Here is a 14142-nt window from a genome sequence, read left to right as displayed (position 1 = left end):
AATTAACCAGCCGTTAAAGAGCACTTCATGAATTATGAAAGAGAATCGGCAAGATCACCCTTCGGCTGAACGGACAAACCTAATGAAGTTTTTCACGCACAAACCTTGGCTTATTATGTGTTTATTTTCTCATCTATCTGCTTAACCTGCGCAATCAAATAAGATTTCTGTGCGAAGTTGCCATGAGTTTGCACATCTTTTGACCAGTGAATTTCTATGACGTTTACTTATTTATTTTTTTAGAACATTTTATAGAGATAAATATTTCTAGAGTTGAACATAACCAGAAAATAGTTAATTCGCTATAGACATTTCTATGACTTTATCCTGACATTAGTGCCCTTAATGTAACATGCCCACTGCTTAAACTCTTCAAAAGAGCTCCTCCATGTCACATTTAACAGCACACAATGCTCTCTTCCGTGCGGGAATTTAGGGTGAGAGTGAACGGATCTCTGGATATTTCTCATGACAGTCTCTATTGTCTTTCTGAAAGAGACTGAATGTGAGGGAATGAAAAGGAAGTGCTTTTTAGTTATTAGAAATATTCAGGTCTCGGGAAAGGTTGAAAGGATGTGACAGACAGAGAACTGGAAATGGAGAGACACTCGTCTGCCCGTCACTATGAAGTGAGATTAAAGGAATGAGATGAAGGGAAAGGTTATGACATCACTGTGACATCTTCACATTCCCTGCCACCTGTGTGCTGACTGGATTCATGCTTCTCTATCGGCTGAAAGGGAATCCGTATAGATTAGATTGTTTCCCACCCAGGTCCGTCGTGATTATGTCATAATAGTCTCAATGCAATTTTCTGATCTATAACAGCGATTATTTCAGATATCTGCACTTATTGTGCACTTTATATTCCAATCACAGTTTACAGTCCAAAAAAGGGAATTTTAATGAATATAGAAATGCCATGAACAGTGGTTTGCACTAAACTTCCGCAAAAATCCAAGGATGTTGTTAATAAACACAAAGCGCTCTGATTTCACTTTAACATTCACATAATGAAAAAATGTCTTAGTCGTTGCCAATATAATATCATATATAGCATAATATAATATATATTATATTATATATACTGTATTGTCATATTATATATATATATTATATATTAATTACAGCATAAATAATAATATAATACAATATAATATAATATGGTTTAACGTTCGCATAATGAAAAATGGTCTTAATTGTTGCCAATATAATATATAGCATAATATATATTATATTATTATATTATATATACTGTATTATTATAATATTATATTATATAGTACTATATATATTAATTATAGCATAATATAATAATATAATACAATATATAAAATATGATACAATAGGATATAATATATAGCATAATATATATTATATCTATTATATATATATATATATATATATATATATATATATATATATATATATATATATATATATATATATATATTAATTATAGCATAATACAATATAATAATATAATACAATAGATACAATATGATATAATATATTGCATAATATATATTATATCTATTATATATATATATATATATATATATATATATATATATATATATATATATATAGTATATATTATATATTAATTACAGCATAATATAATAATATAATACAATATAATATAATATGGTTTAACGTTCGCATAATGAAAAATGGTCTTAATTGTTGCCAATATAATATATAGCATAATATATATTATATTATTATATTATATATACTGTATTATTATAATATTATATTATATAGTACTATATATATTAATTATAGCATAATATAATAATATAATACAATATATAAAATATGATACAATAGGATATAATATATAGCATAATATATATTATATCTATTATATATATATATATATATATATATATATATATATATATATTAATTATAGCATAATACAATATAATAATATAATACAATAGATACAATATGATATAATATATTGCATAATATATATTATATCTATTATATATATATATATATATATATATATATATATATATATATATATATATATATATATATAGTATATATTATATATTAATTACAGCATAATATAATATAATATAATACAATATAATATAATATGGTTTAACTTTAACATTCGCATAATGAAAAATGTTCTTAATTGTTGCCAATATAATATAATATATTACATTATATATACTGTATTATATATTGTATAATATTATATTATATAGAACTATATATATATATGATACAGTATAATACCAATATACTATAATATAATATATAGCATAATATAATACAATATTATATAATAATATAATATAATGTAATAGTTAAACATGAATAAAGGACTTCTTAAGGTGTATGAAGCAAACATACACCTTAAGAAGTATGACAGTATGTATAAAAATTAATCATCAGCTAAAATTTCAAAACAGTGACAGCTCTATTCCCACCAAACAGGGAACGTTCCAACAACTTTGGCTTATGTTATGTAAAGGTTAGGGACAAATGCTAAAATATTCAATAATAGTTATCACCATATTAGGGGAAAACGTTCTTAGTGCAATATTTGTATGACTTTTACAATAGATTTCTTATCATTTTTGAGTGAAAACTGTTCACAAATGACGTTTTCAGAGCGTTTGCACATTTTAGGTGTGTATACTATTAGTTTTCACAATATTGATCAGCGCATCTGCTGCCAAACAATCTCACGTCATCGTGTAAGGATATGAGTGAGGTCCTTGTCGTGGTTGTTTATGGCGGTCTGGAGCTGGTCTTCCAGGTGATGCAGTCTGTCACTGATGAGTTCACAGCGCTCCGTCAGGTCTAACACTTCATCACAGAGATCCTGAAATAAAATAACACACACAATAAACATGAGGTTAATTAACTGCCTTAATAATCCAACAACACCTCTAACTTTAGCAGGCAGCTTTTGCTGTTAAAGCATGACGTTAAATGCTAATATGCCGGTTCAAGATCATTTCGGCTGTTAACACACACATATTATCAATACGTCTGTACTATATTTTCATTAGAGATGGGCAGATCAATCCTAAAGTATCAATACTGATGTTGTATTGAGAGGATCAATCCTTAAATAAAAATACTGATACTCTAGTGTCTACATTTTTTAACTAGTGATTTTAACTATTATTAACTTGCCACACACCCCATTGAGAGCGGGAACTACTAATCGCGACCACAAGGAGGTTACCCCATGTGACTCTACCCTCCCTAGCAACAGGGCCAATTTGGTTGCTAAGGAGACCTGGCTGGAGTCACTCAGCACACCCTGGATTCAAACTCACGACTCCAGGGGTGATAGTCAGAGTCAATACTCGCTGAGCTACCCAGGCCCCCCGTCCCTCCTTTTCTTTAAACAAAGCAAATATCTGGATTCCAGTGAGACACTTACAATGGAAGTCAATGGGACCAATTTGTGAACATTAAAATACTCACGGTTTCAAACATTTAGCTACAAGACATAAACAATATGTGTGTTAACATGATTGTAGTGTGATAAAATCGCTTAATAGCCATCTCTATGTGAAGTTATGAAAAATTTTACAACTTTGTTGCCATGACGACATGCTGTAAACTCTAAAGTATTACATTTTACGTTTTAACAGAAGAATTAATTTAAGTGCTTTTATAAAATTATACGCTTCACATTTCTGCCTTTAAACCTTCCAAAAATTGGCCCCATTCACTTCCATTGTAAGTGCCACACTGTAACCTCATTTTTTGCTTTTTTTCAAGAAAAGGAGGAACGAGTCTATCTGTCAACTGAGCTTAATTTTATTGAACCTGGAATATTCAGTAACACTTTTTATGAATCCCATATTTATAATGCATTATAAAGGCATTATTGTGCATTAGTAATACTCATTATACACCTTATAATATGTTATAAATATTAATAAATAATACATTTTAACCACAATTATAATACTTACCTATTCATAGTTATACCTTAGAGTAAAATGCATTATAACATACAACATTTAATTTTATCTGCAGAAGTTATAATGTTTTATATATATTTGTAATATATATATATATATAATAGGGATGCTTTAAGTAAAGTGACAAAAGCTTCTTATAAACATCTATAAGATATTTTAAGTGGTTATAAGACATTACAAGTCATGCTGCAAGTTATATACAGCACACATGCACAAAATACAAAATAACACATTCGATGTGAATTTTGAGATGTTACAAAAAACACTTGTAAAGCTACAAATGTAAAATATATCAGAAACTGTCAATATTTCATTGCATCTGAAATGTTGCTCTGTTCATCCTGAAATAACGGTGTCTAGAAAATCCAAAGCCTGCAAAGTGTTTACAGAGCAACTAAGTCGAATTCAAATTGAACTGTGCTGAAAAGCAGGTTTATATATTATCAAACTAAACTCATGTTAACACATACAATGTTTAGGTGAATCGGTGTGTATTTTAATGCTTTTATTTATTCTAATGTACAGTATCAGTCATGAAAAATAGTGACAATCTAAAATCTATTATCTCCATTTCTAGATTCTTAAACCAGTGAACTATGAGCAAACAAGAGGCCTCACAACCAGTCAGATGTGACCGCAGCTGTCAAATTCCCGTTCCCAAAGTACCAGTGTCCCAAACTGACAGCGTGTATCTCAGTAACTGGACTAATGACTTCAGCTAACAGTTTAGCACGAGAGCGAGCCAGGTAAGTGGGACAGGTCCTCGCAGTCTGCCCTGTCCCAATTACATCACACCGTGATTCACTGTTTTTCTCCATTGCACAGACCGAGAGCATCTTAAGGTGGCCGCCTGACTCATATCTGTCCGTGTTCTCCATCCATGTCTCTCAGGACCAGCCCGTGTCAGTTTTAATGAGGTCTGTCTTCTATTCTTAGACTCCCACACCAGCTAATGAAACACCTTTTATAGAAGCTAACATCACACGCTGTGGGCGAATTAAAACACTTCTGAATGCGGCTGGAGTCTCCGAGAGTACATATGAGAACACACAACCCACCATACAGCCTCAGAATACACACCGCAAGAGTCTGAAACATACAGCTATTGAGACATAATGGAAATCACGCTGGGCGCACCGTTTTGAAAGGTCACAGCGATCGCTTTATTGCCTTTAAAACGATGGAGACACACTCAACTATACTGTATGTAGGCTGCAAAAACTGCACCTTTGTGATAACTGTGATAGCCATATTTGCAGATATCCTTCACAAAGGGGAAATCATTATAATTTTGATGGTATCAAATGCACTATACCAACTTGAAGAGATTTGTAAGTGTATGATGTGCATTTCTGGGGGATAATGGTTCCCTGAGCATCGATTATGAAAACTTAGGAAATGGAGAGTGAGAAACAGAGGAGAAAGACGGAATTACATAATAGAGAAAACAAAGACGGGATGCAGTCTATCAACACCCTTTAGCTCTGTTTCAAAACCTAGTAAGGTGCCTACATAGACAGAATTTTAAAGTACATTCCAGACATGAAGGCTGTTCCAAAACGAGCCTGATCACATGAAAATTACATGACTGTGGCAACATTTTTGCAAAATGATTACGTGGTTCATACACGTATAGCGGCAGCTCCGAGGTGAAATGTCCACTGTGTGGCACTAAAAGCGAGTTAAATGTTCCCCAAAACAGATGAGGTTTTAAAGGAACAGTTCACCCAAAAATGAAAATTCTCTCATCATTTTCTCACCCTCATGCCGTCCCAGATGTGTATGACTTTCTTTGTTCTGCAGAACACATATGAAGATTTTTAGAGGAATATCTCAACTCTGTAGGTCCATACAATGAAAGTAAAAGGTGGCCAGAACTATGAAGCTCCAAAAAGCACATAAAGTCAGCATAAAAGTAATCCACATGACTCCAGTGGTGTAATCCATGTCTTCAGAAGCAATATAAGTGTGGGTAAGAAACAGATCAAGATTTAAGTCCTTTTTTACTATAAATTATCTCTGCCCAGTAGGTGCCGATATGCACAAAGAATGTGAATCGTCATAAAAAAATTAAAAACAATTAAAAAAAAAGAGAAGAAAGTGAAAGTGGAGATTTATAGGACAAAAAAGGACTTAAATATTGATCTGTTTCTCACCCAAACCTATCATATAACTTCTGAAGACATGGATTATTAAACCACTTGAGTCATATGGATTACTTTTATGCTGCTTTTATCTGCTTTTTGGAGCTTCAAAGTTCTGGCAACCATTCACTTGCACTGTATTGAGATATTCTTCTAAAAATCTTCATTTGTGTTCTGTACAAGAAAGAAAGTCATACACGTCTGGGATGGCATGAGGGTGAGTAAATGATGAGAGAATTTTCATTTTTGGGTGAACTCTCCCTCTAAAGGTTAATGCTCTATCAAGTGTCAACAAAACCTACCTTGCTACCCTAAACCTAAATCTAACCGAAGCAAATGTGAGATGAAAAACACAACTGCTGAAGAAACCACATCATTTTGTGGTACTTCTATGAAATTTTCGGCTCACGTGTCAACTTGCATGCTCTTCAGGACCCGGTCCTTTACATAACAAGTGCAACACTCTATCAGCTGAGCTACTGTGCAATTTGATCATTTTTGAACAACCTTATAAATGTAGCTGGTTATGTAATGCAAACGTTAAAAGAACCTGCTGTTTTACTCCAGATCTGTGTGTAAATAACTTCACCAGGAAACTGCTGTGATACATACACCGAGCCACTGTAGGTAAAGTAACGTAATTTTATGAGACCAGGTTGTCCAAAATTTAGGCAGTAAAATAATGCTGCCTTCTAAAATACCTAATTTTGGCCAGATTATAAGGCAGCATTGCAAACATCCTTTACATTCAATAAAGACTTTAATATGAAGCGTTCCAAAGAACTTCCCTGTGTGGCTAGTTTACCTTTGCCAAAAAGTCACAGCAACAGTCACTTAAAAAGACTTCATGTAAAAAGAGATTATATTATTTATTTTCCCCTGCTGTAATATGAACGTTATGAACGTTACATTTATATAGTGCTTTTCTGACACTACACTCAGAGTGCTTTAGACAGTGAACAGGAGACTCTCCTCAACCACCACCAGTGTCAGCATCCACCAGGACGATGCGACGGCAGCCATAGTGCGCCAGTACGCTCATCACACACCAGCTATTGGTGGAGAGGAGAGAGTAGAGTTATAGAGACAATTAATGGATGGGGATTATTAGGAGGCCATGATTGAGAAGGGTCAATGGGGGGAATTTGGCCAGAATACCGGGGTTACACCCCTACTCTTTACAAGAAGTGCCTTGGGATTTTTAATGACCACAGAGAGTCAGGACCTCGGTTTAACATCTCATCTGAAGGACTGTAATAGCACACTGTTGTTTGTGTATTTTTAATCAGACACAAGACTGCCCCCAATGGTCCATATAAACATCATTAAAAACCCATCCGTTAAAGGACAGGTCAAGCTCTACATTAACCGGGCCATATATCACACTGATATTAAAAGATTTCACATTGCTTTTCTTTTTGTACATTTAATTTATAGAATTAAATATACTTTAACATAATGGTATGCAAAGCTGCATGAATTATGCATCTCATAAAAAGGTTGTATTGATGGGCTGGTTGTCATTTGATTATTGTTCACACAGTCGAGTGCTGAAGTTCAAGTATTGACTGAGAGGTCACGGCGGCTTTACTTAAAATCCCTGCACATGCAAACCCCATTAGAGACTCGCCTTTTTCGTTTCCCACAATGCAATGCTACAGCTATTATGTAAAGTGATGAAGCAGCCATTGGCTTTTTCATGCTGATGTTGTTGAGACTTGATCTATCACTGTTATAGTACAATCTATTTTATGATAGAGGGTATAAAAAACAAGTAATATCAGCGTTAAAGAAATAATTCACCCAAAAATGAAAATTCTTGTCACCATTTATTCACTCTCATTTGAAACCTGTATGACTTTCTTTCTTCCAAGATTCGCCTTTCCATCCAATGTAAGTAAATTGGAGAGGGGGCTTTTGACTTCTAAAAAATAATATTCCAAGTCTTCTGAAGTCATCTGATAGCTTTTTGTGAAAAACAGTTATGTTAAATATCAATTTAATTTCTGCATATTCAAAATTTGTTGTGTATGAATATCCCAGGAGGGGTTACATATATTTTGTAATATCAGCAGTTACAAAAATACTCAAACCAGCCTGTCTGGCACCAACAATCATCCATGTGATTATCTAATCAGCCAATCATGTGGCAGCAGTGCAGTGAATAAAATAATGCAAATTTGGGTCAGGAGCTTCAGTTAATGTTCACATCAACCATCAGAATGGGGAAAAAATTTTATCTCAGTGATTTGGACTGTGGCATGATTGTTGGTGCCAGACGGGCTGGTTTGAGTATTTCTGTAACTCTTGATCTCCTGGGATTTGCACACACAACAGTCTCTAGAATTTACTCCAAATGGTGCCACAAACAAAAAACATCCAGTGAGCGGCAGTTCTGTGGACGGAAACGCCTTGTTGATGAGAGAGGTCAACAGAGAATGGCCAGACTGGTTCAAACTGACAAAGTCTACAGTAACTCAGATAACCGCTCTGTACAATTGTGCTGAGAAGAATAACATCTCAGAATGCTATTCGAGGGGGACCTACACAAAATTAGGCAGGTGGTTTTAATGTTGTGGCTGTATATATGTTTTATATATATATATATATATGGTTTTATATATGTGTGCTGTAAAGTTTGCTCATGTTGAGTTGCCACCAATCCATGTTTTCCCAGGATCGTCACAGTTTTTGGCCATCTGTCATGGAAAAATAAAATTCCATTTTCAAAATGTCCTGGAATTTGAAAATGTTCCTGATGCTTTCACCAATATGAGCACATTTTAATGTATACACTATTAAAGACTGATCAAATGTGCTCTCATAAACCACTCTTGAATCGATTCATGTATATGAAGCTTTCCTAAACCGCCCTATCCCTCTCATATGAAGCACTGGGAAGTTCAATTCATGACTCGTGTTCGGAGGACTCATATGAACCGTATTAAAGGATGATTAATTTGAGTTTGATGCAGAATACCCTACACATTTTACACATAATAAAATTATTGAAATTATTGTTTGAATTAATTATATTATGTTAATTTCCATGAACTATATTTATTTTTATTTATTTTTATTTGTACTATATGCATTTATTTATTTGTACAGGGACAGTGCAAGAACAATATTTCAGCAAAAATAAATAAATAAATAAAATAAAAAAAGAGAGATGCATTGTATATAGAGATTATAGCACATGCTAATTTGCATCTCAGGTGACTAGATTGGCTTTAAGTAATAAATGTGTGTGTTATCTGTACTTTTACTTAAGTAATAAATTTGTGTGTTATCTGTACTTTTACTTAAGTAATAAATTTGTGTGTTATCTGTACTTTTACTTAAGTAATAAATTTGTGTGTTATCTGTACTTTTACTTAAGTAATACATTTGTGTATGTGGCAGCAGGGGCATGGTCAAGCATCTCTCCTGAGAGAGAATGACAGACAGCTGTACTGTGTGTTTATAGTTGCGTGTTTTGTTTAAGTTGTTTATTAAATTATTATTTTAGTTGTCAAGCCGGTTCTCGCCTCCTCCTTTCCACCGAACCCCCTTACACTGGTGCCGAAACCCGGGAAGGAGGAGGGATTCCCGTCGCAGAGTCCTCGACACTGCCGTCCACCCAGGGGAGCGCCGCTGCCGTCCGACGGGAGACGGAGTAGCCTGACCACTCGGACGCGGGGAACGGCCGCCGTCCGCGAGGCGAGTGGGGACGGGACTCCCCGACCGCCTGGAGCGAGGGAGCCGCTGCCGGGGGTGGAGGAGTGCCCTGCCCCACTCGCCTCGCGGACGGCGGCCGTTCCCCGCGTCCGAGTGGTCAGACTACTCCGTCTCCCGTCGGACGGCAGCGGCGCTCCCCTGGGTGGACGGCAGTGTCGAGGACTCTGCGACGGGAATCCCTCCTCCTTCCCGGGTTTCGGCACCAGTGTAAGGGGGTTCGGTGGAAAGGAAGAGGCGAGAACCGGCTTGACAACTAAAATAATAATTTAATAAACAACTTAAACAAAACACACAACTATAAACACACAGTACAGCTGTCTGTCATTCTCTCTCCGGAGAGATGCTTGACCACGCCCCCGCTGCCACAGTGTGTTATCTGTACTTTTACTTAAGTAATACATTTGTGTGGTATCTGTACTTTTACTTAAGTTTGGAAATTGAGTACTTTTTCCACCACTGGTTAAACTTGACACAGAGACCTAAAACTGTAGGTTTATGACACGTTGACGCAACCGAGACGCTCCAGAAGCGTCCGTCAACACAGATGTACATTGACGCGTCCTTAGACAAGCCCTTATAATAAATATATTTCAGACAGATTGATGAATTCAACTGCAGAATGGATTGTTGTGAACTATAGGCCAATGATTGGCTTATGTTCAATAATACGAAAATAAACAATATATTGGATTCTAAAGCTGCTTTTTGTATTGACTTTTTGCTAACACTTTACAATAAGGTTTCATTCGTTAACATTAGTTAATGCATTCATAATGTATCATGAACGAACAATTAACAAAACATTTTTACAGCATTTATTAATCTTTGTTAATGTTAGTTAATAAAAATAAAAATTTTATGTTTAAAAAAAACAGTATACATCTTTCGATTTTAAAAATGTATTAGTATATGTTAAAATTAACATTAAGATTATTAAATGCTGTAAAAGTATTGTTCATTGTTAGTTCATGTTATCTAACATTGTTCACTAATGTTAACAAATGGAACCTTATTGTAAAGTACTGTATTAACCTCTTTTTTAATGCTTTCCTCGCCACAATAATCGAATACATTTAATTATCTGAATTATTATTTTTTATAATATATTTTATTTATAATTATTTAATCATTATATATTGAATTATTGCTATTTCAGGGGCTTTCTCAGCAAACATTTATATATGTGATTAATTCAATTAATTAATCTGCATACCATGCAATTAATTCAATTAAAACATTTAATTAATTGACAGCCCTAATTAAAACACCCCATATCTGAATGGGCGTAAATTTGAAAACGGGGAAGGTTTTACACAATTAATTACTTACATTTCTGTCTGTTCCTTTTAAATTTCTGCATTACTGCATACTCAAACAAGGTGCATTAAGATTATGAAACCACGCAGCAATGTCGTTTGATATTTCTGATGCTAACCCTGGTGCAATACGTCTTCAGGCGCAATATATGAATGTGCATAAACACGAAGATTTTAAAGGAATATTCCGAGTTCAATACAAGTTTAGCTCAGTTGACAGCATTTAAGTCATGATGTTGATTACAACAAAAAAAAATTTGACTAATCTCTCCTGTTTTAAAAAAAAAAAAGCAAAAATCTAGGTTACAGTGAGACAATGAAAGTGAATGGGGCAAATACTCACTGTTTCAAAAGTATAGCCACAGGATGTAAACTATATGTGTGTTAACATGATTTTGATGATAAAATCGCTAACTTACCTTTTCTGTGTAAAGTTATATGCAACTGTCCAACTTTATTGGCATGACGACGTAATGCCGTTAACCATGTAATACCAGGAACTTTCCCGCCACAAAAACAAAGACTACAAAAATTATAGCTTAAAAATACACAATTTTTAACAGAAAAATGAATGTAAGTGCTTTTATAAAATTATAAGCTTCACATTTCTGCCTTTAAACCTTCCCAAAAATGGCCCCATTCACTTCCATTGTAAGTTTCTCACTGTAACCTTGATTTTTGCTCCCTTTTTTTTTTCTTTTTTTTTTTTTTTAAGAAAACGAGGAACGAGTTGGAATTAATTTTTGAGGTAATCAACATTATGCACAGATGCTGTCAACTGAGCTACACTTGTATTAAACCCGGAATATTCCTTAATACAGTAATGTGAATAATGACTTATTGTAAAATTTGGTCTGATTCATTTACTTTTGCACATTTGCAAATTTGTGTGGTTTTTTTTTTTGGTTTTTTTTCACTACATGCTTTTGTTGTATGGAAAAGTAGCTTGAAGATTCTGAAAATCATACCACTTTGAAAAAGCAAGAAATACGAGGCGAAGTACGATTTGTTGGGTAAAATCTTCTTTTAAAAGCCTAAGTCTTCAACACCAGTAAGATTTCTATTAACACTGAAATGATAATATACACCAGCACAATAAAGCATGTCACTCACCTCGGCTGAACTGTCCTCCAAACAGAACAGAAACTCCTCTAATTTCTGAAAGAGAGAAAAGTTCACTTTAGAAATGATTCACTTCAGCCAAAGATTAAGACAAAACAATAAACCTCATCTATTATTAAAAAGCACTCAGTGCATTGACATTACAGGAAGTGCGCTATAATTCGTCATTACAGCTTACAAGAAGAAAAAAATATAATTGCACTGGTTTGGTCTATCTGTGTGAGTAATGATTGCATTCAGGAGCACAAAATAATTAGCACTTGGTGGCAGATATATGAGCTCAACTTTAGCTGAAGGGAGCAGACCTCAGTATGACCCATTACCGCTTCATTTCTGATAGATTGGGATTTAAATGACACAAATATGAATTACTATGTCCTGTTGGCGAGTCACAATATTAATTTGGACGTGGTGAGCGTAGACCACTGCCTCTTTAATTAGATTCTGACTGTCTCTGTTTGGAATCACATTTAGTTTGTCAAAAACTCATTGGCTTATTGGTGATGCTCTGCTAGAGAAATATAGTCACAAGAAACACGGTGCTGCATGCAACATAGCCTCGCACAGATGTAATAAAAAACAAGAATGTGTTTGGTGTGAACGTCCCCTTGTAAAGCTTAGATGCAATCAGGGAAGATGTGCGGGCTTTGTATCATAAGATAAACAATACAGTATGTGAGTTCAGTAGGTGAAGAACCTCTATGAGCATTCAGAGAACAGATTTATTGAAGATCAGAGAGTAAAGAAAAAAAGCCACACGTGGGAGCTGACAATGACAAAAAAGCAGTCTGATCTCACCTTCAGTGTCCTAGAGGAGTGTTAGGAGGAGTGGATGCTCTTCAAGACAAAAGACGAAGAAAAAGAAGATACTTTCAGCCTGACTGGGCTGAAAGATATTACAGCGAGTTAGAGAAAGTTATGAACAAAAGGACAGAGAAAGAAGAAAATAAGAATGGAAGTCAGAGTCATTCAGGAAATGGATGGTTTTTATGGAAATGGAGGGAACAGTGTTTATATTTTTAGAGAAATTTCATTTCACAAGGCTTCATAAATCAGATGTTTTATTCCAGTGTAAGGAAGTTTTTTAATGGCATTAGTTTAAAATCTCCCAAAGACAATGTGGCTATATAAATTGTAAACTCCATTATGTTTATTACATTAAAAAAGTGTACAATAAAGTGCCATGGTAACACCATGTTTTTTTGGTTATGAACCATAGAAATACCATGTTTTTTGGGATTTGGACCATGGCAATAGTATGTTTTCTGGATATGTACCATCGTAACACCATGTTTATAGATACCATAATTTTTTGGATTTGGACCCCAGTAATACCATGTTTTTGGATTTGCACCATGGTAATACCATTTTTTTTTTTTTTTTTTGGACATGGACCATGTTAACACCATTTTAATGGACATGGACCATGGTTATACAATGTTTTTTTGGACATGGACCATGGTAATACCATTTTTTGGACATGGACCATGGTAATATGATTTCTTTTTTTTTTTTGGACATGGACCATGGTAATACCATTTTTGTTTGGACATGGACCATGGTAATACCATTTTTTGGACATGGACCATGGTAATATGATTTTTTTTTTTTTTTGGACATGGACCATGGTAATACAATTTTTTGGACATGGACCATGTTAACACCATTTTAATGGACATGGACCATGGTTATACCATGTTTTTTGGACATGGACCATGTTAACACCATTTTAATGGACATGGACCATAGTTATACCATGTTTTTTGGACATGGACCATGGTAATACAATTTTTTGGACATGGACCATGGTTATACCATGTTTTTTTGGACATGGACCATGGTAATAATTTTTTTGGACATGGGCCATGG

The 14142-nt window shown here is 34.3% G+C and overlaps 2 protein-coding genes across 2 annotated transcripts in view; both read right to left on the bottom strand.

Annotated features, from left to right (window-relative positions):
- Positions 1-14142, bottom strand: part of LOC127411934 (Kruppel-like factor 18) — a 317765-nt gene that overhangs the window by 165660 nt on the left and 137963 nt on the right. The window lies entirely within an intron of this gene.
- The window catches only part of LOC127411928 (disrupted in schizophrenia 1 protein-like), a 72871-nt gene that overhangs the window by 3667 nt on the left and 55062 nt on the right, over positions 1-14142 (bottom strand). The window contains exons 12-13 of the mRNA XM_051647840.1: positions 12265-12309; positions 2735-2851 (exon numbers count right to left, since the gene is read on the bottom strand). Of these exons, the coding sequence (XP_051503800.1) occupies positions 2735-2851; positions 12265-12309 (162 nt within the window). The remainder of the gene's footprint in view (positions 1-2734; positions 2852-12264; positions 12310-14142) is intronic.

The sequence above is a fragment of the Myxocyprinus asiaticus genome, chromosome 21, assembly GCF_019703515.2.
Source record: "Myxocyprinus asiaticus isolate MX2 ecotype Aquarium Trade chromosome 21, UBuf_Myxa_2, whole genome shotgun sequence".
In the NCBI taxonomy this organism is placed as follows: Eukaryota; Metazoa; Chordata; class Actinopteri; order Cypriniformes; family Catostomidae; genus Myxocyprinus; species Myxocyprinus asiaticus.
This window is presented reverse-complemented; position numbering and strand designations above follow the sequence as displayed.